Source organism: Engystomops pustulosus, chromosome 1, assembly GCF_040894005.1.
Source record: "Engystomops pustulosus chromosome 1, aEngPut4.maternal, whole genome shotgun sequence".
Classification (NCBI taxonomy): Eukaryota; Metazoa; Chordata; class Amphibia; order Anura; family Leptodactylidae; genus Engystomops; species Engystomops pustulosus.
This window is the reverse complement of record NC_092411.1, coordinates 70,766,322-70,790,364: the sequence shown is the minus strand read 5'-3', so window position 1 is coordinate 70,790,364 and position 24,043 is coordinate 70,766,322. Positions and strand designations below refer to the sequence as shown.

Sequence of the window (24,043 nt, the reverse complement as noted above, 5' to 3'; positions counted from 1 at the left end):
TTATGTTTAACTAGCCCTCCCCAGCCCGGCCATAAAATTTTTTTTAAACCTGGATAACCCCTTTAAATAGGATAAACTAATGTTGTGTATTAAGAAGCTCTGTTTTATCACTGGGCTAGGACTAGCAGGAACATCATTGTGCAGTTAAAAAAAAACTGAATAAGCAAGCCCCATACATCTGCCAACCCTGATTGTTTAAGGGATAATTGGGCAACTTTTGGTTGTGTATAGGGGTTCTTAATTTCACATGTTGGGTAATATAATGATCATCATGTTGGATTTTATACAAGCATGTCTGTTTATGGAAGGTGTTGGAGACAAAGGTGAAACAGCCGTTTACTGAACCTGCCCACTGACTGCTTTTTGTGGTATTTGACCACTTTAAAGGAATTTGTCATTTAAATATATTTATCTAGTGTCCACAGGATCTAAAGTCCCCTAACTTGTCCCATACACAAAGTTTTCCAGAAAGTGTTACAAGATGGAGTCCAGCACGGTGGCTTAGTGGTTAGCATTACAGCCTTGCAGCGCTGGGGAACTGGGTTCAAGTGGGTGTTTGCATGGATTTCCTCCGGTTGTCTCCCACACTCCAAGAACCTACTGGTAGGTTGATTAGATTGTGAGCCTCAATGGGGGCAGGGACCGATTTGGCAAGCCCTGTGCGGTGCTGCATGATCTGTGTGTACTATATAAGTAAAGAATTATTATAATTATTACCCCCTTTAAAAATCCAATTCTATTTGATACATATCAGGAAGACTTTGGCTCCCCTATCCTGTGGATACAGAGTAATATCCCTTTTTTTAAACAATTTAGAAGTGTAGAAAGAAGTCAGACACCTTCCTATTTCCCCAATTGCTAAGCTTCCTAGTCCTCCACTGGAACGTATGAAGAAATGAAATGCTCTCCGTCATTACAGATATTTATTATTTATGTCAATACCAGTCCTTTTGTTATTGACCTCATTAGAAATGAATAGTTGGGCTTGTCAGCTGCAATATATTAACCTGTATGCAGTTGTATCAGATCATTATTTTTATCTTTATGAAAGGTACAGTGTTAATTATTAAAGGGTTAGAGATAACAATACATGATGTTTAGCTGTCTAGTATGGTAAAATGCCTCTTATTCTGCATTCCTCGAGCACAGTGAAGGCACACACCATGTGTCAAAGTCTAAACTTACGTGAAGTTAGCATCTGTCATAACTAGGAAGGCTAAAAGCTCCCTGATCTTTAGGAGACACATTCCATCTTTTTCACAGATAATAAAAAACCTGAACATGGTGCAGCCTTAGGTGCAACTTTAACCTGCCAAGTGATACTGTGTGCTCATGCCCTATATATGATACTGTGTGCTCATGCCCTATATATGATACTGTGTGCTCATGCCCTATATGAGATACTGTGTGCTCATGCCCTATATGAGATACTGTGTGCTCATGCCCTATATGAGATACTGTGTGCTCATGCCCTATATGAGATACTGTGTGCTCATGCCCTATATGAGATACTGTGTGCTCATGCCCTATATGAGATACTGTGTGCTCATGCCCTATATATGATACTGTGTGCTCATGCCCTGTATATGATACTGTGTGCTCATGCCCTATATGTGTGTGTCTTGCAGACTGTGTCCGATTGTGTTCTTTTCTATTACCTGACCAAAAAGAATGAGAACTACAAAAGTCTTGTGAGAAGAAATTATCGTAGAAGGGGAAAGGGCCAGGTGAGTGATCTTTGCTTTTGTCCTTTATGAGAAACGCTCATGGGGGTGCATAGTTACAACTCTTGCATTCGTTAAATCTGGCTATATTTGTAAGGAGCAATGCCAAATGATACAAAAAATGGAAACTTTTACAGTTTGTGTTTGGCTAGCTTTATCATTTCCCTTCCCCCGCAAAATTAGGGGAATATTTATTAATGGAAATCTCTAAGACGTTTCATACTGTGCCTTTCTTGTCATATATGACATAATTCCCTTCCTTGGCTGCTTAAAACAGGAGAGCAGAACCCGAATTCATAAGAGAGATAAATTGTGTGCAGCAAATGACTTCATCCTCAGCTTGGGTTATTCTTACATCACTGCCCTGTTTCCTTCCTCAAATTAGCAGCTTCCCTAATAATCCATTCTTACAAACTGTTTACAACACAAGAGACTAAAACACTTGCCAAGGTCAGAATGAGATGTTGTGTCCAGAAATTTTCCTATTGTTATGATTTAACAAGACCTTTATTTTGGAATTGAGGAAAGACTTGAGGGAATAAACAGCCTCATTATTCACGCCTGTCTTGCTTGTATATCTATATATACACAAATATAAAACTGACAAGCATCGTGGAGGTAATGTGATGGTCTGGAATTTGCTTTGGTGCTGGCAAAGTGGGAGATTGGTCAAGGTTAAAGGGATTCACTCCACGCCATGTCATACCCTGTAGATAGCTCTTAATTGAAGCCAATTTCATTCTGCAACAGAACAATGACCCAAAGCACGCCTCCAAATTATGCATGAACTATTTAGGAAAGAAACAGCAGCTGGTGGTATTCTATCTGTAATGGAGTGGTCAGCCCAGTCACCAGATCAACCCCATTGAGCTGCTGTGGGAGAAGCTAGACCGTATGGTACACAAAAAGTGCCCATAAAGGCAATCCAAGTTGTGAGTGGGGCTTCTGGAATCATGGGGTGAAATTTTTACGAGATTACCTCAGCAAATAAACAGGGAGCATTCTTTGATGAAAGCAAAGTTTGAAGGAGAAAATTATTATTTCAAATAGAAAAAAAAATATTCAAATCTTCTTAATGTCTGGACTATATTTTCATTTTGCAACTTATTTGAAAAATAAAATTTATGAGTTTTCATGGAAAACACCAAAATGGCTAGGTGCCCCCAAATTTTTGAGCAGAAGTGTGTATATACACAATTTTCTTATCCCAGAGGGTGTCCGAGGCCACAGATCTGACTTCATGCAGCCAAGGAGCTGTAGCTGTAGACAGCAGGAAGCAAAGATAAGTGATTCCTCGTGATTGGGATGATGTCATGGGGGGTGAGGATCGCAAACAAGATGGCCCAGGCTCCTGCATCTTTTAAATGTCGCTGCCATTTGCTCCAATATGCAGAAAATGACTGACAGATCTGTGTCTCTTCAAATTCCTGCACTACCTCTTTGTACTCCTAGGGACTGTCTGCCAATATAGTTAAAAAACACATAAAACACATATAAAAATAAACTGTAAAAATTACAAACTTGTTAGGTATCGCCAAGTCCCAAAATGGCGTTCTATCAAAGTATATAAAAATTATCCCCGGTTGTGAACACCTTAACAAAAAATAGCGCTCAAATCGCCACTTTTTCGTTATCTTTCCATCCTTGAATATTTGAATAAAACATGATCAAACCGTCACATAGGTCCCAAATTGATATTAATACGCCAGCACTTGCCACAAAAAAATTACACCTTACATAGGTCCGTACACCAAGTACAAAAAGTTATTGGAGTCAGAATTTGGAAAATTAACAAATATATTTTTTGTTCAAAAGATTTACATTTTTTTTAATCTAATAAAACCTATATAAATTTAGTATCTCTGTGATCGTATCGACTCAAAGAATAAAGTGGAAGCTTCATTTGAGAGCAGAATGAAACACCTTAAAAACAGATCCCACGAGAATATGCCGCAAATGTTTTTTTTTTTTTGCATGGAATATTAAATGGCGCCACTAAAAAGTACAATTTGTTCTGCAGATAACAAGCCCTCACACATCTCTGTAAACTTAAATATAAAAAAGTTATCGCTTTTGGAATGAGGGGAGTAAAAAACAGAAATGCAAAAACAAAAAAGGGCTGAGTCCTGTAAGGGTTAAAATATGTTTCGATACCTAAGTTTTTTAGTCACACATTAGTCTGACTGTAGTCTGCATTATACTTATGGCTTGTTTGCATTTAATAGAAAATACCTGATACATTGCTGGATGATTGCTATGGTCTCACTGTGTCTATTATCTCAGTGCTATGACATCACTGTGTATTATCCCTGTACTGCGGCATCACTGTTTTTGTATAATCCGTGTACTGTGGAATCATTGTCTCTAATCTAATCCCAGTACTGTGACAACAGGTTGTGTATTATCCCTCTACTGTGACTTCACTGTGTGCATTATCCGTCTACTATTGCATCACTGTGTGTTATCCCTGTACTGTGACATCATTTTATGTGTATCCCTGTTCTGTGACATCACTGTGTGTGTGTGTTATCCCAGTACTGTGACATCACTGTGTGTGTGTGTGTGTGTGTGTTATCCCAGTACTGTGACATCAGTGGATGTGTAGTATCCCTGTACTGTGACATCACTGTGTGTATTATCCCTGTACTGTGACATCAGTGTGTGCGTATTATCCCTGTACTGTGACATCATTGTGTGTGTATTATCCCTGTACTGTGACATCACTGTGTGTGTATTATCCCTGTACTGTGACATCACTGTGTGTGTATTATCCCTGTACTGTGACATCACTGTGTGTGTGTGTGTATTATCCCTGTACTGTGACATCACTGTGTGTGTGTGTATTATCCCTGTACTGTGACATCACTGTGTGTGTGTGTGTATTATCCCTGTACTGTGACATCACTGTGTGTGTGTATTATCCCTGTACTGTGACATCACTGTGTGTGTGTGTATTATCCCTGTACTGTGACATCACTGTGTGTGTGTATTATCCCTGTACTGTGACATCACTGTGTGTGTGTATTATCCCTGTACTGTGACATCACTGTGTGTGTGTATTATCCCTGTACTGTGACATCACTGTGTGTGTGTGTGTTATCCCTGTACTGTGACATCACTGTGTGTGTGTGTGTGTGTGTGTGTGTTATCCCTGTACTGTGACATCACTGTGTGTGTGTATTATCCCTGTACTGTGACATCACTGTGTGTGTGTATTATCCCTGTACTGTGACATCACTGTGTGTGTGTGTGTTATCCCTGTACTGTGACATCACTGTGTGTGTGTGTGTGTGTGTTATCCCTGTACTGTGACATCACTGTGTGTGTTATCCCTGTACTGTGACATCACTGTGTGTGTGTTATCCCTGTACTGTGACATCACTGTGTGTGTGTTATCCCTGTACTGTGACATCACTGTGTGTGTGTGTATTATCCCTGTACTGTGACATCACTGTGTGTGTGTGTATTATCCCTGTACTGTGACATCACTGTGTGTGTGTGTATTATCCCTGTACTGTGACATCACTGTGTGTGTGTATTATCCCTGTACTGTGACATCACTGTGTGTGTGTGTGTGTGTGTGTGTATTATCCCTGTACTGTGACATCACTGTGTGTGTGTGTATTATCCCTGTACTGTGACATCACTGTGTGTGTGTGTGTGTGTGTGTATTATCCCTGTACTGTGACATCACTGTGTGTATTATCCCTGTACTGTGACATCACTGTGTGTATTATCCCTGTACTGTGACATCACTGTGTGTATTATCCCTGTACTGTGACATCACTGTGTGTATTATCCCTGTACTGTGACATCACTGTGTGTGTGTATTATCCCTGTACTGTGACATCACTGTGTGTGTGTATTATCCCTGTACTGTGACATCACTGTGTGTGTGTATTATCCCTGTACTGTGACATCACTGTGTGTGTGTATTATCCCTGTACTGTGACATCACTGTGTGTGTGTATTATCCCTGTACTGTGACATCACTGTGTGTGTGTATTATCCCTGTACTGTGACATCACTGTGTGTGTGTATTATCCCTGTACTGTGACATCACTGTGTGTGTGTGTGTTATCCCTGTACTGTGACATCACTGTGTGTGTGTGTGTTATCCCTGTACTGTGACATCACTGTGTGTGTGTGTGTGTATTATCCCTGTACTGTGACATCACTGTGTGTGTGTGTGTGTATTATCCCTGTACTGTGACATCACTGTGTGTGTGTGTGTGTATTATCCCTGTACTGTGACATCACTGTGTGTGTGTGTGTGTGTGTGTGTTATCCCTGTACTGTGACATCACTGTGTGTGTTATCCCTGTACTGTGACATCACTGTGTGCGTTATCCCTGTACTGTGACATCACTGTGTGCGTTATCCCTGTACTGTGACATCACTGTGTGCGTTATCCCTGCACTGTGACATCACTGTGTGTGTTATCCCTGTACTGTGACATCACTGTGTGTGTGTGTTATCCCTGTACTGTGACATCACTGTGTGTGTGTGTTATCCCTGTACTGTGACATCACTGTGTGTGTGTGTTATCCCTGTACTGTGACATCACTGTGTGTGTGTGTTATCCCTGTACTGTGACATCACTGTGTGTGTGTGTGTGTATTATCCCTGTACTGTGACATCACTGTGTGTATTATCCCTGTACTGTGACATCACTGTGTGTGTGTGTGTATTATCCCTGTACTGTGACATCACCGTGTGTGTGTGTATTATCCCTGTACTGTGACATCACCGTGTGTGTGTGTGTGTGTATTATCCCTGTACTGTGACATCACCGTGTGTGTGTGTGTATTATCCCTGTACTCTGACATCACCGTGTGTGTATTATCCCTGTACTCTGACATCACCGTGTGTGTATTATCCCTGTACTGTGACATCACTGTGTGTGTGTGTGTATTATCCCTGTACTGTGACATCACTGCATTTATATTTCTGTACTGTAACATCACTGCATTTATGTTTCTGTACTGTAACATCACCACAATGATGATGTCTGTATTATGACATCACTGTGTGTACTATGTATTCCGTGTTTTGCTATGGGTGTCCCCATGGTTACTAGTTACACCCCTGGCTATGTGCTATTACTGTTCTGTGGATCAGTAATAGGAGATGTAGCAAGGGTTTTACTTTGAAATAAAAACTACAGCTACTAGTACTGGTAATGTGTGCGGTGATTTACATGTCTTTGCACATGAAGCGTGTTTGGTGTCTTCCTTTCATGCACATGTATACTTAAGGGGATGAATCATGTAGCAAGCTCGGCCTATTCCAGTACATTGCAAAATCACAGCTGGAATGTTGTGGTTAGTTGGAGGCTTAACTATGCAAATGGCCAGGAAGTGTGGAGGCTGCGAGCTGCGCTGGGCAGGGCTGTACAGCCGGGAGGGTGCAGCAGGGGGGCTGCTATGGGAGCCCGGACATCACAGGACTGGGGAGGAAGCTGCATGTAATTGCAAGTAAGTGGAGCGAAGGGCTTTGCTATGTCATTGTTGTGTGGGTGAGCCGGGCTGTCACTCGGCTTTCTTTCTGTTTGATCCTCTTTGTGTTGTCGTATGCTTTGACGTTTACTCTAGTTGTCACCTTTTTGAACTTGTATCTAAGGATTCTCCATATATGTGTAACCTTGTATCTATCTGCTTTTCTCCGTGTGTATTTATGTATGTAGTATTTATGTAGTGTCTATATTCAGATGTATAAGATTGACCAGCCTTTTAAACTGGCTGTATAAAATAGCTACAAAAAGTAAAGCAACAAAACCATATTTTTTCTTATTACGAGTGTTTATTATGTTCTTTACTGCCTACGTTGTACAGACATTGACAGACATAGTCTGATCCTAACAAATTGACCCAGCTTAACCAGCGCTGAACTTCATGTCCAATGCCCCCTATTCTCACTGCCCCCACTGTGGTTATAATTGTGTAACTAGTTAGATTACTGATGGAGGAGGTAATATAAGAGGCAGGAACCAGTAAATCCGATAGGTGGTGATACATACTAAACGGTAAGCCGTGGGTTTGGCAGATACAAGGTATTTTCCTTCCTTGAGAGTGAAAGGAAGAGGATGTTTACTTCTGTGTGCCAGTGTAAGGGGAGAATACCATGTGACTGCGGGCGGTGATGACTGGCATCCCACTTGTTATTGATGTGTTGTGAATCCAAGGTCTGGGAACTAGTCACTACAACTTTCTACATGTAAGACGTCACTACATGATGAGTCTGGGGAAGGTTTCCTTGACCTGATGTTATAGCGTTCCCTGTGGCTGAGCTGTATTGTTTATTTGTGTTATATCATTATAGCCTCCAACGTAAAAAAGAACCTGGGCTATAGTAAAGCATTCAGAGACCAGAGGTCACAGTGGGCAGAGGGATCCGTCTTTAACTAGGGGTCGTGTGTAAGTTTGGTGTCCTTAAGTAGGGGACCACCTGTACCTGTAATTTATACATTATGGAATTCCCATGTACTGATTTGAGTTTAATTCCCTCAATTGCCCACTTCTGTGCTGCTCACCTTGATGGGGTTACAGCTGCAGGTAGATATATGTTTTTCTTTTAGATGTTATGTTTTATAGCCTTTGTATTCTTGTATTAATTCTAGAATATTAAAAATATTGGAAAATCCCTTTTAGCGCTTGATGACTATACCATATAGACTAACAGGTAAGGGAACTTGAGCCTAGATTCTTTTTTTCACAAAGAAGACCCCAATCACGGCGTTGTGCTCCTGAATAGCACAGTAAGCTAGATGCCATCTAGATGCAGTCCTTCGACATCAGAGTTTACCTCTAGAGAAGGTAGGAAGCAGCAGTCTGCATGTGATTTGCCCATATTGCATTTCACACCATTGCTTAGGACCCAGCAGGGTGTTTAGAATGCAGTGGGTTCTCCTGGTAATTTGTGGACTAGAGAAAGTAGCATGCTAAAGTAACCCGACTTCCCTCCACATGCTTTAAAAGTAGTCACCATGTTAGCAGTCTGGACCATAAAAAGCTGTGGACAGGGTTATGTAGCAGGTCTGTAAAGCTGTGTAATAATTCCTTTGTGTATTTTTTAGCACCAGCAGGACTGTGGAAAAATGCATTTATATTCCAGGATAGTAGCTGGACTTGGAACACTCTGGTTCACCGATCTTCTACCAGTTCTTCTACCAGATGTTCTACCGGACATCTACCACCAGGATCAAAAATTGTAAACCAAGAACACTTAAATACTGGTGTGTACCCCCTTTGGATCTGCACTTCTTTTAGTTGCTTGTGTCCTGGTTTTTACAAAATAAGGCTTTTAATATTATGCAAATTAGTCCGAAGGGGGACACGCCTACATGTTTGTAGTTTGGTTTACAGTCTGTCAATCTGGTGGTAGATTTCCTTTAAGATCTCAAACCACAGCCCCCTCCCCCTCGAGTAATTGCTTTACTATTCAAACAGAAACCTGTTTCAGCAGTGACTCATAGCAGGGGAGGAGGGGCTGTACTATGTTCTTTAACCCCTTACCGACGCGCGCCGTAGCAGTACGGCGCGCGTCCCGGTGCATGGAGAGGGCTCACGGGCGCCGCCACGATCGTCTCTCCCCGTGACGTCATTGGGGAGCGGCGATCCGCAGCCATGACAGCCTTGGGTCTTCCAAACTCTCGTTTTAACCCTCTGATTACCCTTTCATGTCTGTCAACACATTTTAATGAATGAGGAGGAAAATCTCCATAGTATGACACTCTAGTACAGTGGTGGCGAACCTATGGCACGTGTGCCCGAGGCGGCACTCAGAGCCCTTTCTGGGGGCACCCGGGCCATCGCCCCAGCACACCAGACAGGACTCAAAGAATCTTCCTGCAGTTCCAAGCAACATAAAAAATGCTGCTTTCAGTCATATTTTGATACTTACTTCACTACTTGGGACTGTAGGAAGAGGGAGAATCAATAGACAGGGACGAATTATCTTTGGAGGACCTTCGGCTGACCCCACTATTCTCTGTGTACAGAGGGACACTGGAAAGAAGCTAAAATGATGCAAATTTTTCATCTTTTTTACTGTGTTGGTGTCCTCAGGAGGCCAATATGAAAGTTGTTGAAGAACAGGGAGCAACAAGATACTGCTTTAATTTTTGGTTGGCACCTTGCAATAAATAAGGGGGGGGTTTTAGTTGCTTTTTGGGCACTCGGTTGCTAAAAGGTTTGCCATCACTGCTCTAGTATGACAGTATATGACAGACAACCTAGGGTTACAGTACCTTACGGAGTCTGAAAAATATTAAAAATATAAAAAAGTTGAAAAAAATTATAATATAAAAACTCTAAAAATTCAAATCACCTCCCTTTCCCTAGAACTGATATAAATAAACAGTAAAAATCGTAAACACATTTAGGTATCGGTGCGTCCAAAAATGCCAGATCTATCAAAATATAATAGCGTTTTTTCACTGCGTTTAACCCCGTAACGGAAAATAGCACAATGCCATTTTAAAAAATATAAAAAATTCTTTAAAAAGTGATCGAAAGGTCGTAGAGTCCTAAAAATTGCAGCATTGAAAACGTCATCAAAAAATGACACCACTGTACACCGAAGTATGAAAAAGTTATTAGTGGCAGAAGATGGCAAAATAAAAAAAAAATAAAAAAATTTGTACAGGAGATTTTAATTTCTGTAAATGTATAAAAACATTATAAAACCTATATAAATTTGCACCAATGTACTCTGAATTCAGTTACAATCCTGGAATAATTGCATTCTTCACAGCTATATGTTTGTGTTAATAAGAAATATATGTATATAGATAAGGTAGTGATGTGCATATAAAATAAAATGCTGTTTTTGATCTCTGTGGCAAAGTGACATTAAACATTACACAGTGTGACAGGAATATTAGAGGGGTCTCTGAGGTTATTATTTATTAAACCAAGCAATTGTTAATATGGGGAGGTTGTTTGCTATCAGGTTAATAGTTAGGTGGGAAATGTATTGGTAAATTTGTACAGTCTTGCGTGTCAATGGTTTGTGGTTCAGGCATGTATAGGATTCATACTGTATATACCCATCTTCCTTTCTGATGTGCTGCTTGGCATATAGAGACTTGGAGTAGGGTGATCCAGTTCTCCCACTTTTTCCAGTTCATTCTGATTTACAAGATTTTAATATGTTAATCAAACCATTACATGTAGTGTAATGGGCGAAGTGTTGACACATCCTATGGCTTTCTGCTTCATTCCTTTTCCATTCTCAGTCTCTGTGATGACTGTTTCCACTGTGACTTGAGATTTACTCATCCCTTACTCATCTCTGTAATATTCTATGCATGAATGTAGACAGCGAGGCCTTTTAATGATTTTTCATTGTCAAAAATCTATATTTGTAAATGCATTTTCTGTGCCAATGTGAAACCCTGCGTTTTTGTGTCAATGTTAAACCCTTACTTGTGTGAAGTGGTGTGGCTAATCCTACATTTACCGTGTATTTCCTTACTTCCCAACATTACATAAAAATTGTATCTCACTTAAGACATTAGGAAACAATGTTAAAACACAAGGCCCTTGATATCTTTTTTTAATGCTTTCTTAATAGAGAAATATATTTTACAAATGTTCTTTTTTTTTCACCTCTTTCCTAATTCTTGTAGTTAGGAGAGAGGACCCTGCTGGAGACATTTGTCTCTCTGCTCTGATCTGGCCTTTAGCTGAGCACTACAACACTTGTACACTTAAAGGGGTTTGCCTATGAAAGAAAGTTCCCAAATTGGAGTCCCCTAGTGATGTTTATACAATAAAGATACCGTATTTTTCGGACTATAAGGTGCACTAAAAATCCTTTGATTTTCTCAGAAATCAAAGGTGCGCCTTATAGTCTAGTGCGCCTTATATATGAACCGTACTTGCAGACAACAGCTGCCTTGAACTGTGCGCAAGTCTGCCACCTGCTGGTCATTCATCCTTATAATCAGGTGTGCCTTATAGTCCGAAAAATACTGTAATTTTTAACCACTTTGCAATTGCAGTCAGTTTCATTGCTTTGTTTGGTCCTATCACTCAGCGATTGCCAGTGTAAAATTCAGAAGTAGGGGTGGCACTATCTGAGCAGACACTTCATGATTCATTTGTGCTATGAGATGCTGTGTGTTGACAAAGTGCTTAGATTATCAGTAGATAGATATTTAGTTGCACTTTATTTACCTTCCTAACATTCTACTAGTATCTGAGTCATGAGATGGATATAAGGCACAATGATGCACTAATCTCTGCTACCTCTCCTATGAACCACACATTCAGCTCTGCTATGCTCCCCTCCCCTGGGATACAGATCCTCTCTTGTATGTAAAGCTGCTGCTTGATAGGAAGCGCCTCTGTCTTTAGTGCTCTCTGCCTCATACCCCTCCCCCTGCAGTGCAAGAGAAGCTTTTCATGCCAGAGGTATCTGCTCGATCATAGTCAATAATTTATGGTCGTATCCAAAGACAACCAAAATGTAAACACCAGGACTGATAGAGGCAGTTTGGAAATGCTAGAGGTTAGACAAGTTGGAGACATCTTTTAAATGCTTTTTTTAATGTTAATAACATTGAATTAGAGAATGTATTGTTATCCTGAGTATATTTAAGAATTTTTATCTTCATGGGAATACCCCCTTAAGCTTGCTCTGCTCTACTCATTACTTAGCACTGTGTTTATTCAGAAATTACATCCAATTACGGAGTCACAGTCATGAATAATAGGGCATCCACGTTACTTAAACCAAAAAACAACATTGCATGCGGATCACAATACAGTTATTCTAAAACCATTATAATACTCACTATTTATCCCCAAGGGGAAATTTGATTACATCAAACAGCTCAACTATAAAATACATCCAAAGCTACACCACACAACACCTACAAAACATAACATAAAAACATAGAATTACTATAAAATTTTGTAGAAATGAATAAGTGTACACACATACACATACACATCCTTTCCTTACCAGACATTAAGTTCACCAGGTTAATAGAAGCAGATACAAAAGAGTGTCTAAATCTTTCTGTCCTACACTTCAATTTTAAACACCTGTTGCTAAAAACACCCTCTAATATATCATGAACTGGATGTTCCAAATTCTCAGTAATTTCCCAGAACCTAACCAAGATCCTCTTTTATAACGCACATCCCAATCATCTTATTTCTGCCCAACTACCAAACTTGCCCTCCTTGTTCAGCTTGGATTTGTCCCATACTATAATAGGAGTTCCTCATGAGGCAACAGCAAAGCAAATCACACTCTCAACTTCTGACTGGTAAAAATGACGCAATAAAGAGCTACTTATATTTAACGGACCTCAGAAATATAACCTGCTTTCAGATTATACGCTAAATACACTGCGACTCCTGGATTATTTTATGGTGAATGTCACATGACTAGCACAGTGTTCTGTGATAGATTGTGTTACATGGATTTATTTATATTCATTATTGGTGCTACACTGTGTGACATTTTTGCAAGGTGGCGCGATTGTCCAGGTACCCAGTGATCCTAGTGTTTGAGTCTAAATATTTCATCACTTAGAGGCACCATAAATCTACTGAAATCAGCAAAACATTTATTATTTGTTATTTATAATTTGTGGAGTACCTGCACACCCTCATAGTCTAGTTCACCAAAGTCTATTACCTCATGTCTCCAAAATCCCTTGTAGAGTTGTGAATAAATGTTATATTTTGAATATCTATTATAAAATGCACTTCAGTCTCATTTATTTGTACAAATATTTAGCTTTCTCTCCTGGTTGTGGTGTTTTGAATCCATTACATTTGGATCAGGTTTTTACAGGAACCCTCTGGTATTGTGCACCAAACTCCCCCCTAATACGATATAAAAGCCCCCCAGCAGCTCCCCCATACATTGTGCCCCCCCCCCAGCAGCTCACTCACTTATTGTACCCTCCTCTTACTTTGCCTCCAAGCAGCTCCCCTTCTTATTGTGGCCACGCCCACTAGTAGTTCTACCTCTTATCCCCCCCCCCCACAGCAGCTCCTCCTCTTTTTTATCTCCTACAAATAGTCTCCCTTCTTATTGTGCTCCTCCAGCAGCTCCTCCTCTTGTTATGCTCCTCCTCTTATTGTGCTCCTGCAGCAGTTCCTCCTCTTATTGTGCTCCCCCAGGAGTTTACGCTCTTATAGTACCCCCAGAGTAAAATAATAAACACATGTACTAGCCTTTCCCCTGCTCCCCTGCATATGCTCCTCCTCTCTTCTGTTGTATGTAGTTGTGAAGCCGGCAGACACAGATGACATCTTTACATGATGACATCCTCTGTCAGCTCTGCTATGTAGTACGTACAGTAGAGCAAGAGTGATGGTGTTGATATCCCGGAACATACCTCCTGACAGCAGGGCGGAGCCTGAAAATTGTTACTGTCCCGCTGGGAGATATGCTACATGTTGCACCTTTGTTCTCTTCGAATGGAATAGAAACTATGACAAATTCTCCACCCAGAACCTCCAACATAGATGAGAACACAAGTGCTCTGCTTGAGAGAGGCTCTAATCCTAAGAACCGAAACATAGCTGGACACATGTTGTGGCTTTAATGTAGGAGTGTTGCCGTTTTTATTGTATCAAAAGTAGATTTCCTGATTTGACTACAGTTAATGAATAGACCACCCGATCTATGAGCCTGTTTTTATACATGATCTATGAATTTTCACTGTGGATCAGTCTTTGTCCTATCGTAATTTCTGGACATTTTGGAATTGTGTATTCTATTTGGATATAAAAATGTCTTGCTGTTCTTGGCTGTATACCACATCTCTATGAGCAACTAACTGGTCATCGTACCGTTTAATTGATTCCAGTTCTGTCTGCCTGCGCCATACTTCTGCAAAGATTTCTATTATATGTCTTTTTTGGACCCAAAATGAATGCATTAACTGAACATTTTTCTTAAAATTATTTATTACTTTACTGGCATTCCCCCGCATGGATTTTAAAATCCCATTCAGTGCATATTTAACAATAAGGAAAAGCAAAAACCTGACGGCTGTTTCCATCAGGCATACCTCACTCCGGTCCGCATGCAGAAAATGGGCCGGGTACATTCCACTGCCTGTCCTAGATGTGGCTCCTTGGAAGCCGACTTCATGCATATGATATGGGAATGTACCCCAATAGCAAGATTCTGGAAACATATTACAGATTTTCTCACTAGACTTATTACCCTGACGGTCCCTTGTGTACCTGAGGCGGGTCTCTTGGGGGTCTTATCCGAAGAAGACTGGACACATTATCACCGCATTTTCCTACGGGAAACATTATTCAGAGCAAGAAAATGTATAGCGCTTTGGTGGTATGACCCCAACACCCCGACAATACGGATGTGGAAAGCACAAATCAAAATGCTTCCCTATGAAGCAGTCTTATACAAACACAGGAATTGTCCAGATAAGTTCGGAACAAATCTGGGGCACTTGGTGTGACTCGAGTGACACATTATTCTCCTCCTAGACTCAGGGCAATATTTGTGGAAGAACAATCTGCAGGTTGACAATGCCTATCCGGTCGCTGATAAGTTACTTGGGCATGGAGTGAAGGGTGTGGGCCCACTACACCCCGGATCCTGGGGAATAGATCAGGGGCACTCAGGCTATAGCTCACTGAAGGGGCTCAAACCTTATTAACTAAACGGCCATAAGATAAGGATATTTTAACGGCACCTACAGATCCAGAGTTACCAGAATCACCTGCAAGTAATGTTTTGTTTGCATTGTAATGCTCATCTGGTTGCATTGTACTATGACATGGCGTACGCCTATGATACTACTGTAACACAATAAACCACAGCTATGGAGACGCATATGCTGTAGGGTAGGCGGGTGGTAGAATGATTGAGCAACTACTGCAAAGTGTTTCCATTACTGTTACAATCCTATTTTATGTGTAATAATTGTGTATAATGCAGCTGTACATTTATTTCATGAGCAGTTTAAAAAAAAAAAAAAAAAACCTGACGAATGTGAACTTGTATATTTTATCAGTAACCACATTTAAATGTATCTCACTACTTGAAGCTTTCTGTTGCATCATCTTCTTCTTCTGACCAACATTTTTTATTAAAACCTTGTGATAAATCTAACAGAAGAAAAAAAAATGATGAGTAAACACAATGGTGTTGCAGTATGGTATTCCTGCAGCAGAGGGCGCAGTAGAGCTGCAGAAATGTTCATACACAGGGGCCTTGTTTCTTGGTTGTGCCTTGAAGGTTTTAGTGTGTATTGAATAAGAGTTTTTATTGTTATTTCTTCAGCAGCAGATGCCCCGTAGTACCCAGGAAGAAAAAGATGAAAAGGAGAAAGAGCCTGAAAAAGAAGAGTTTAAACAAGATGTGGAAAATGACAAAGAGGAACTTGGGAAGTACGTCTTATTTTATTAGATTCATTGTCTATTTCCTGTGCTTGTAGTTTGTGTAACCAGGGCCGGCGCCAGAACTGGGCGTACCTGGGTAGGTGCCTGGGCCTAGGTTTACACATAAGGCTGTACTTATGGAATCCATGGGGGTGAGGGTAGCTGTATCTAATGAATCCATAGGGTGTCTCTATAATAAATAACCATGAGGGGGTTGTATATAATATAACCATGAGGGGGCTGTTTGGTATGATAAACTAGAGAATATTTTAGGGAACAGGAGACTGTTTTAGTTTCAGAATTTTTAATGCCGCCACGTGAGTTTACTGCTAAAGGGGCCCATTGAGGTTCTGTCGCCCAGGGGCCTACTGAAACCTGGAGCTGGCTCTGTGTGTAACATTTGGTTTCCTATAGATTTCCTTGGAAAGGGCCCATACACAGAGTAATAGGGGAGATTAATCATAAGATTCCGAGATAAAACTGTTGCAGTTGCCCACGGAAACCAATTAGAGCCCAGCTGTGGGCAAATGAAAGCTGAGCTCTGATTGGTTGTTATGGGCAACTAGAATAATTCTGTTGTAAGAGACTTTTGATAAATTCTTCCCCCACCCAGCTATAAACCATCTCAGGGCTCTGTGCTCAACCAGTTAGTCCAGGAATCAGGAACCTTTTTGGCGGAGAGAGCCATGAATGCCACATATTTTAATGTGTAATTCTGTGGGAGCCATAAAATTTGAATATGCCCCGAGTAGGTATGTAGCCACAGAACATGCCCCCCAGTAGATAAGTAGCCACATCACATGCCCCTCAGTAGATAGGTAGTCACAGGAAAAAAAGGTCTGGGTCATAGAGAGGAATGAATGCTGACATCGGCTGTCCACTCTTCTCTATGACCCAGGCGCCGTCGCCTAAGCAATGATGTTGGTAGCAACGGCACCTGGATCACACGTCTAGTGATCATAGCTGTATGTGTCTTATATATTTGTCTATGAGACAGATGAAGCCATAAAAAGAGCGACATCTGGCTCCCGAGCCATAAGTTCCCTACCCCTGAGTTAGTCCAATGATGAGTTGACCAAGCCCTTCTTCTACCTCCTGCTATGCATAAAAATTAACTTTAAAGAAAAATAGAGTGAGAGATGTGCTCTGTGCCTCCTGGTCGCTCGTTTTATGTACTAGAGCCTTGTACCCTTGCCTTATGGCTCAGATTCATTTGCTTCTTACTATATTCAGGAGCCTAGAACTCCAACTCTCACATCTTCTTCACATGGAACAGGAGATATATACTGCTTTGTTATGACACAAGTACGTCCTACAGATCTGTTCAGTGCTGCAGATTAATCTACTCACTTTTCATATCATGGTGCCGTCAATGGTTTTAAAGTCATGCCTTGAGACTGTTAGCTGTCATAGTGATTTTTTTACATTTTATGTACTGTAGTTTGTCTGATAACATAAGTGCCAGCATGCCCACACTTCACTGTATGCTTCTAGTTTCACAGCACGGACTTCTAAATGGACTCATCTCAGGTATAAGAACAGGTTGACCAGAAGAAGGTACTTTCTGCTGAGCATTTACTTGTGATATACAATGGATGGGTTATACAACTTCTGTCTATTACAGTATGTTTATGCTATGGTGTCATTCACTTTCATTTCTATTATCACTAATAAATGCCACGTGGTGACTTGCAATTTAGGTGCTAGATCTCTCTATGGAAATGTCTGCAATGTGATGTCTGTAATGACGTATACTTGATAATTCGGTGGGTTTATTGAATCATTGATAATACTGTAATCGTAGGGAGAAAAATGAAGACACTTCTGGGGAAGAAAACGATGACAAAGAAGCAGTAACATCAAAAGGGAGAAAAACTTTTAACAGCCAAGGGCGGCGTAAGGGACGTATTACACGCTCCATGGCAAATGAGGCCAATGAAGAGGCCTCCACACCTCAACAAAACTCAGATCTAGGTAAGTGTAAATTTAGAGATGTTATATAATTTAATGTTTCAGATAACTGCTTCCTCCATATTGTAGCTAACGGGGAGCAGTAATCGAGTCGTTTGCTATGACTGCGGTTAGATCTGCTGTAGTGGAGCTTAGTCTATTGAGAAAAGGATGTCAGTGCTGAATAAAGCGCTTCATCCTTTACAATTCATATAAAGGAAACTATGCATTTATGTTTCCTTCCCCACTGACTTTGATATCAGGCATGATTATAATCTGCATAGTATCTGTCATTGAGCACCGATTATCTGGAGTGCCCTGTAACCTTGTGCAATAGAAGAATCCTGCATGGATCATGCTGCCATTCACTCGTGTGTTGTGCTGTGTTATGTGAATGTTACTTATAGTCATTTATGGTCCCTCTAAACATTTATCAATAATGAGCCGGAGGTTATGGGCTTGGACCCTGTGTTTTTTTTGCACATCCTTTGTCTTGCCATAGAGTTTGCTTGTGCTTTGCATGTGTTCTACACATGGTGTTTCATGGTGTTTGCTTCATCAAAATGCTAAAATCAAATTAAACGTAGAAAGATGAGGTCCAGTTGGGTGCATAAAAATCCAAAATGGCTATTGCCTATGGCTTCCCCCCCCCCCCTTCCCCAAGATAGCCTTTGTCCTCTTTTATTTACAGTTTTACTTTGGATAGATTTAGGGATGTTGTTTCAATATTCAATCTGCAGGTAATATTCTTTTGCCTGAAATGCATTGGAACATAGGTCACACTCTTTGTTAGCACATAGTTGTACCTTGTTGGAACATAGGTCACACAAACTTAGAAATCATAAGAGTTTAAAAGTATTGATCAGTGTGTTAATAAATGTAAGTGTGTAGGCACTCGTAGACTCTTAGGCGTTGTGCACACAGCCGTGTGCTAGTGCGGATCGGATCCTGGACCTAGCACACGGCTGGGTAGAAAAGGGAGGGGGGGGAGTGCTCTTATTCCTCCATTCTCCATTGAAATGCAGTAAAATATAGGACATGTACTATATTTTGTGGCACTTCCACCTAATCGGGTGCCGGAGACCTCTATGAGGGTCTCGATGTCGCCGCAAATTGTGCGGTTGGGTTACTGCCACCCATCGGTTGTGTTCATGGGGACTAAAGTATGTATTTAATAAAATGAAAAAGCCCATTAAAAATGTAGAATAGTTGTGGAGTATTTAGTTAAGAAAATTTCTTCAGCACTTTGTACAGAGGAAAATAAACAATTCTCTCTGTGGCCATACAATTTAGTGTGTTGCAGAGGCTTATAGGAACACAATAACTCCGATTTGTGATAAAATTGTTAGACAATTATTCTGTACCTCAGAGCTCTGTCAATGTCCAGCGGTGAAAGAGTGAGGGGTCATAAACAGTGCCTTAGATTAATGGCTTTTCAGGCAAATGTGGACGCAAGGCAGCTAATACTATGTGACACTGGAGAGGGTGCTGTCCACTATTCATCAAAGTGAGAAACTACTACAGAGAGGGTTATTATTGTTCTGACCCTATTCACACAGATACGTTTGAATTGACTTTGTTGCCTTGCACTTCACATGCCATATTGAAAAGTTCAGCGGTAACACAGAAAGGGAATAACATTGATTATCAACAGTTAATTCTTGGTCATCATAGGCTGGTAGCAATAACTTCCGACCAATGATTGTGATTGTTAGTCGACTCGGTCAGAGCATCTGCAAAACAGCCAACCTTGTATAATGGGGCACATTTACTTACATTCCCGCTGTAGTTCACCGAACGTCCATAGTCTGATGATAATGCACTGTGCCGCGATTCACTAAGATCGTGCGCCCCATATCCTGCATGTGTTGCTTCCCCGCTCAGATCCGACAGAGTTCACCATCTATTAAGTGGTGCATTTAAGTGCTTGGGCATGTGACACAATTTGAAAGTTATCGTCCGACAGCACACCCCTCCAAATTGTGTTGCATGGAAGCCAGGGCAGCTGCGCCAAAAAAGGATCACATTTGCCAAAATCCCAGTGCAGACACTTCTCAAATACCTGTGCAAGCTGTGTAATCCCCGAAAAAAAGTGCACAGTATGATGAAAGTGCGAAGCCCGACCCTTAGTAAATGAAGCCCATTGTGTTTGACATGCAGTGATTAGAACTCGCTGAAAGAGGTTCAAGAAAGGACGACCACTCAACTGGTGACAGGAATATGGGTGCCCAAGGCATATTTCTATTTGTGGGTAGGATAGGCTATCCTGGCTGGTCCAGTCTCACAAATTAGCTACTAGCACAAAATCATAAAATAGTTAAATTCTCAGTGTGAAAGTTGTCTGGGCACATAACTACACAATGACTTGTAGTATGCAGAGTGGTTCAGCCCATTTTCAACATCCACAGTTGCAATAAAGTTGTAAAGAGTTTAGGCATGGATGGAGCATCTGTACTTCTCCCAGTCATCCTCTACTAAAAAATCATCTTTACAATTTGTATCCATTACATACATGAGTGTCCAGACTACTTAAATATCTCTATATTTATAATTTATTTTTAAACTGATAGTCATGTGTGCTCCAATTACTGCAGCTCACCCTGCAAAAACAAGCTCTTACATAGCTTAGTCAACATAAACATAAAGAAAATACATTTATCAGAATAAAAATAACCAAATCTATTTAGTATATTACAAATATTTTTACATTCCCCATACATTATTAGTTATGGTTATGCCTAATCCTAGTTGCTGGTTGCCCGACCCCATCTATAATCAGTGTGTATATTTTTAGACTTAAGACACAGATTTTAGAAAGTGCACACATTTTTTTATAGTCCGAAGGTCAGAAGGATCTGACACTGCCAGACCCTCCTGACTACTGTAATGGAGATTATGTGACGCGCTGATATATATATCGTTTCACCCAAGTGAATGACTAAATTTGAGATGCGTCTTATAGTCCAAAAAATGCCAGGGTCTGGCATTGTGTGTATATATAATGTTTCCTTCATACATTTAAAGAAATTGAGATGTGTTTCTCTGACCCGGTTCTGATACCTTCATTGTAGTCTTTAACTTGTGTCCCTGCGGTGGATTTGAAAACTACAACTGCTAGCATGGCTTGGCAGATGGTGGCCGCAGAAGTTACTAAGAGTTGCCCCCACACTATAGCAATAATCTGTTTACCAATAATTTCTCATAAAACTAATACAATGAAATATTAAGTCATGCTAATAAAGCATCCACATGTAGGACATAACTTTGTAACACAATATTGTTAAACAGTAGTTGTAGGCAGGTGCTGGAGGGGCTGCTTACGCTTGGAAATTCCAGAACTGTCAAAGATGGGAATACCCATTTATTTTTTTGTTCCCAATTCATATATTTATAGAGGACCTTTCTCCCTCAAATCCATCTCTTTGAAACCCTTTAAAAGTTGTCGCTGCACTGATACACAGCATAATTGTAATTCTTTTTTCTCTAGCCCCTACCATTCTGGCCGATCATTGCTGTCAGGTTTTGTACCCAATATCTTAAGTAGGCTGTCTACTGTCAGATGGGCGGTCCTGGGTTTATGCAAAAAATAGCTTTAGAACAGCGAGCGCTGGATTCTGCTAATATACACCTTTTACAGGATCCAGAGGTGGGTGAAAAAAAATTAAACATCGGAACGAAAGTTTGGTTTGGTTTTCTTGTGTGGCAAGTCTAACATATGGGTCAATGTGAATGTAAAGGCAAACCTTCTCCGCCATGAAGGACTTGTCTGTTTCTATTTGTCCCTGCGTGCACAGAGCCACTAGCGTTGAAACTTCTGCTTTTGGCTTGCACAATCTCACAAGATTGATAAGATAATGCTCATTTACTGTAAAATCTTAAGGCAGAGATGGCCCGCTTCCAGTGAGGCGATACATAATCAAACACTTGGTACAATGTAAGAGAGGCTATCTCCCTAATAGCCGTCACTGTAGCTTAATCCATCATCATTAATTGTGATGAAAGCACTTAGACAAAATGTTCAGATGCAACCACAATCTGAATATTAAAAGTTTGCAATCTGTGTAATTGGTGAGCTCAGTCATATCCTATGCCCTTTGCAGAAGTTTGGGTGGAGAAGCTTTGAGTAGATGAATGGGTTAAGCAGAATGCCGCTTGCAGACTGGCACAGAACGTTCTCTTAATTGCAGATGGTTTGCTGTGTATCCGTGTGACCTCTGTGCCGGAGTGCTCCATGTGCGTGCAGCAGGAGTGGGGAGATGCACATTGTGAACAGACCATTTGGATTTGATTGTTGATCCCTGTGTAATACTTTTCGGTCTTTCACACCTTGGTGTGAATGATGGCGGGCTTGTTGTTGCGTATTAAGAAAGTGAAAGGCTACATTTATTGTTGTACAGTAGATTGTGGCATGGGATGTTGTGAATCCGTCACATAGATGGGCAGGCTATTTATCCCCTGCTACTAGTTTTCTATCAGTCTGTCTGCTGTATATCACTGTTGTATCAGTCCTAATCATTAACCCCTGTCAGTAAGGCTTTCTTCACATCATATTAGGAACAAACCAACAGGATGCGTCCAATAGAGTACCAATACAGCTGCTTCTATTAACTTATGGTACATTTAAAAAAAATAAAAAGTACAGAATATGTTTTAGCAGTATACACATTTAATGAAAGGATAAATGTATAGCAACCAAAGATATACCAGATAACACATGTTTCTGACTAGCGAAGGAAGTGGACATTATGACAGCTTTATTGAGATATGCAGGTTTTTAAAGGGAACCTGTCACCAATAATATCATTTTCATCTGGTGACAGGTCCCAGGAGCCTATCTTATGCTGATTTTAATAATTCCTTTGTCAGCATTTTGAATCCTGCCATTTTTTCACATTACCTGGCTCCCTGACAGCAGTGTATGGTAAACGGGGGGAGGGGGGGGGGCGCTGCCATCTCGGCAGCAAGGGGTTAATAATTTATTTTAGGATATGTAAAGTAGTATGCAAATAACTCAAAAGCTACACTATGTAAAGAAGATTCTTTACTAGAATTTTACTAATTTTACTGGGAAATATGATTATGTATTTTATTTATATACTATTTTTTTTCTACTTCTTATTTCCTCCATGCGTTCATAAAAGACACCTGGGGGATATTTTCACACATGTTCAGCTCTATGTAGTGCAAACAACACGTGTGTTCATCTATTTCCAACACTTCTATGGACATTGAATGGAACAACAGGTTACATGTTGCTCCTGCTGCTCCATTATTTAGGTGTATTGGGACCCCCTCTTGGACACTTGTAGCACATTTCTGGAAAAAAAATTATCTCTATGATCTCAGATTACATTATTTATTGTCTGTAGCAACTCCTTACACACTCAGACAATTTCCAAGAAACCTTGTACAGCAGGCAATGTGTAATGAACTCATCATTCCCTCCTCACATCTTCTGCTTTGCAGACCACTTCGTAAAGAAAAAAAATTGCAGCCACACTCTACTCTTTCCTTCTTAAAGCAACTTTTAAAATTATGCTAATCAGCCAGAATGAATCTGAGGGTGTTTCCAGAGCCTATCCGTTCTGTAGATTCACAAGCTTTTATATGTGCTGAAAATTCCTCTGCTGCAATGAGATTACATTGAAAGCGCTGAAGTGTACTGGATCCCCCCGTCCCCCCCCCCATAGCCTCTCTGGCTTATTTGCATAATTAAAAGTGGATTTTAGAAGGAAGAAGGCCATGGTTAACAAATATAAGTAGGTTACCACAATCATGGTGCCTGGATCTATGGGGAAGTATCCCCGATTTATCATGCTTGATTTTGATGTTTGAATTCCATTGTTAATTTCTTGTTACAACAAACAGAGCTAGAAAAAAAGCAGGCATAAAGCCGAGGGCGCTATTTTGGCTTCGATCGATGCTCCCCATGATGTCATCGAAGTGTAGCGGTCTATTGCTATGACAGCCGCAGGTCTTTGAAAC

At 40.6% G+C, this 24,043-nt stretch overlaps 1 protein-coding gene across 26 annotated transcripts in view; it reads left to right on the top strand.

Moving 5' to 3' along the window:
* NCOR2 (nuclear receptor corepressor 2) overlaps positions 1-24,043 on the top strand; it is a 248,449-nt gene that overhangs the window by 150,379 nt on the left and 74,027 nt on the right. For 18 of the 26 annotated variants that reach the window (XM_072144332.1, XM_072144335.1, XM_072144346.1 and 15 more), the window contains 4 exons: positions 1,629-1,727; positions 16,011-16,117; positions 17,603-17,665; positions 17,913-18,082. In XM_072144332.1, the coding sequence (XP_072000433.1) occupies positions 1,629-1,727; positions 16,011-16,117; positions 17,603-17,665; positions 17,913-18,082 (439 nt within the window). The remainder of the gene's footprint in view (positions 1-1,628; positions 1,728-16,010; positions 16,118-17,602; positions 17,666-17,912; positions 18,083-24,043) is intronic. The other 8 variants (XM_072144345.1, XM_072144343.1, XM_072144353.1 and 5 more) reach the window with 3 other exon arrangements.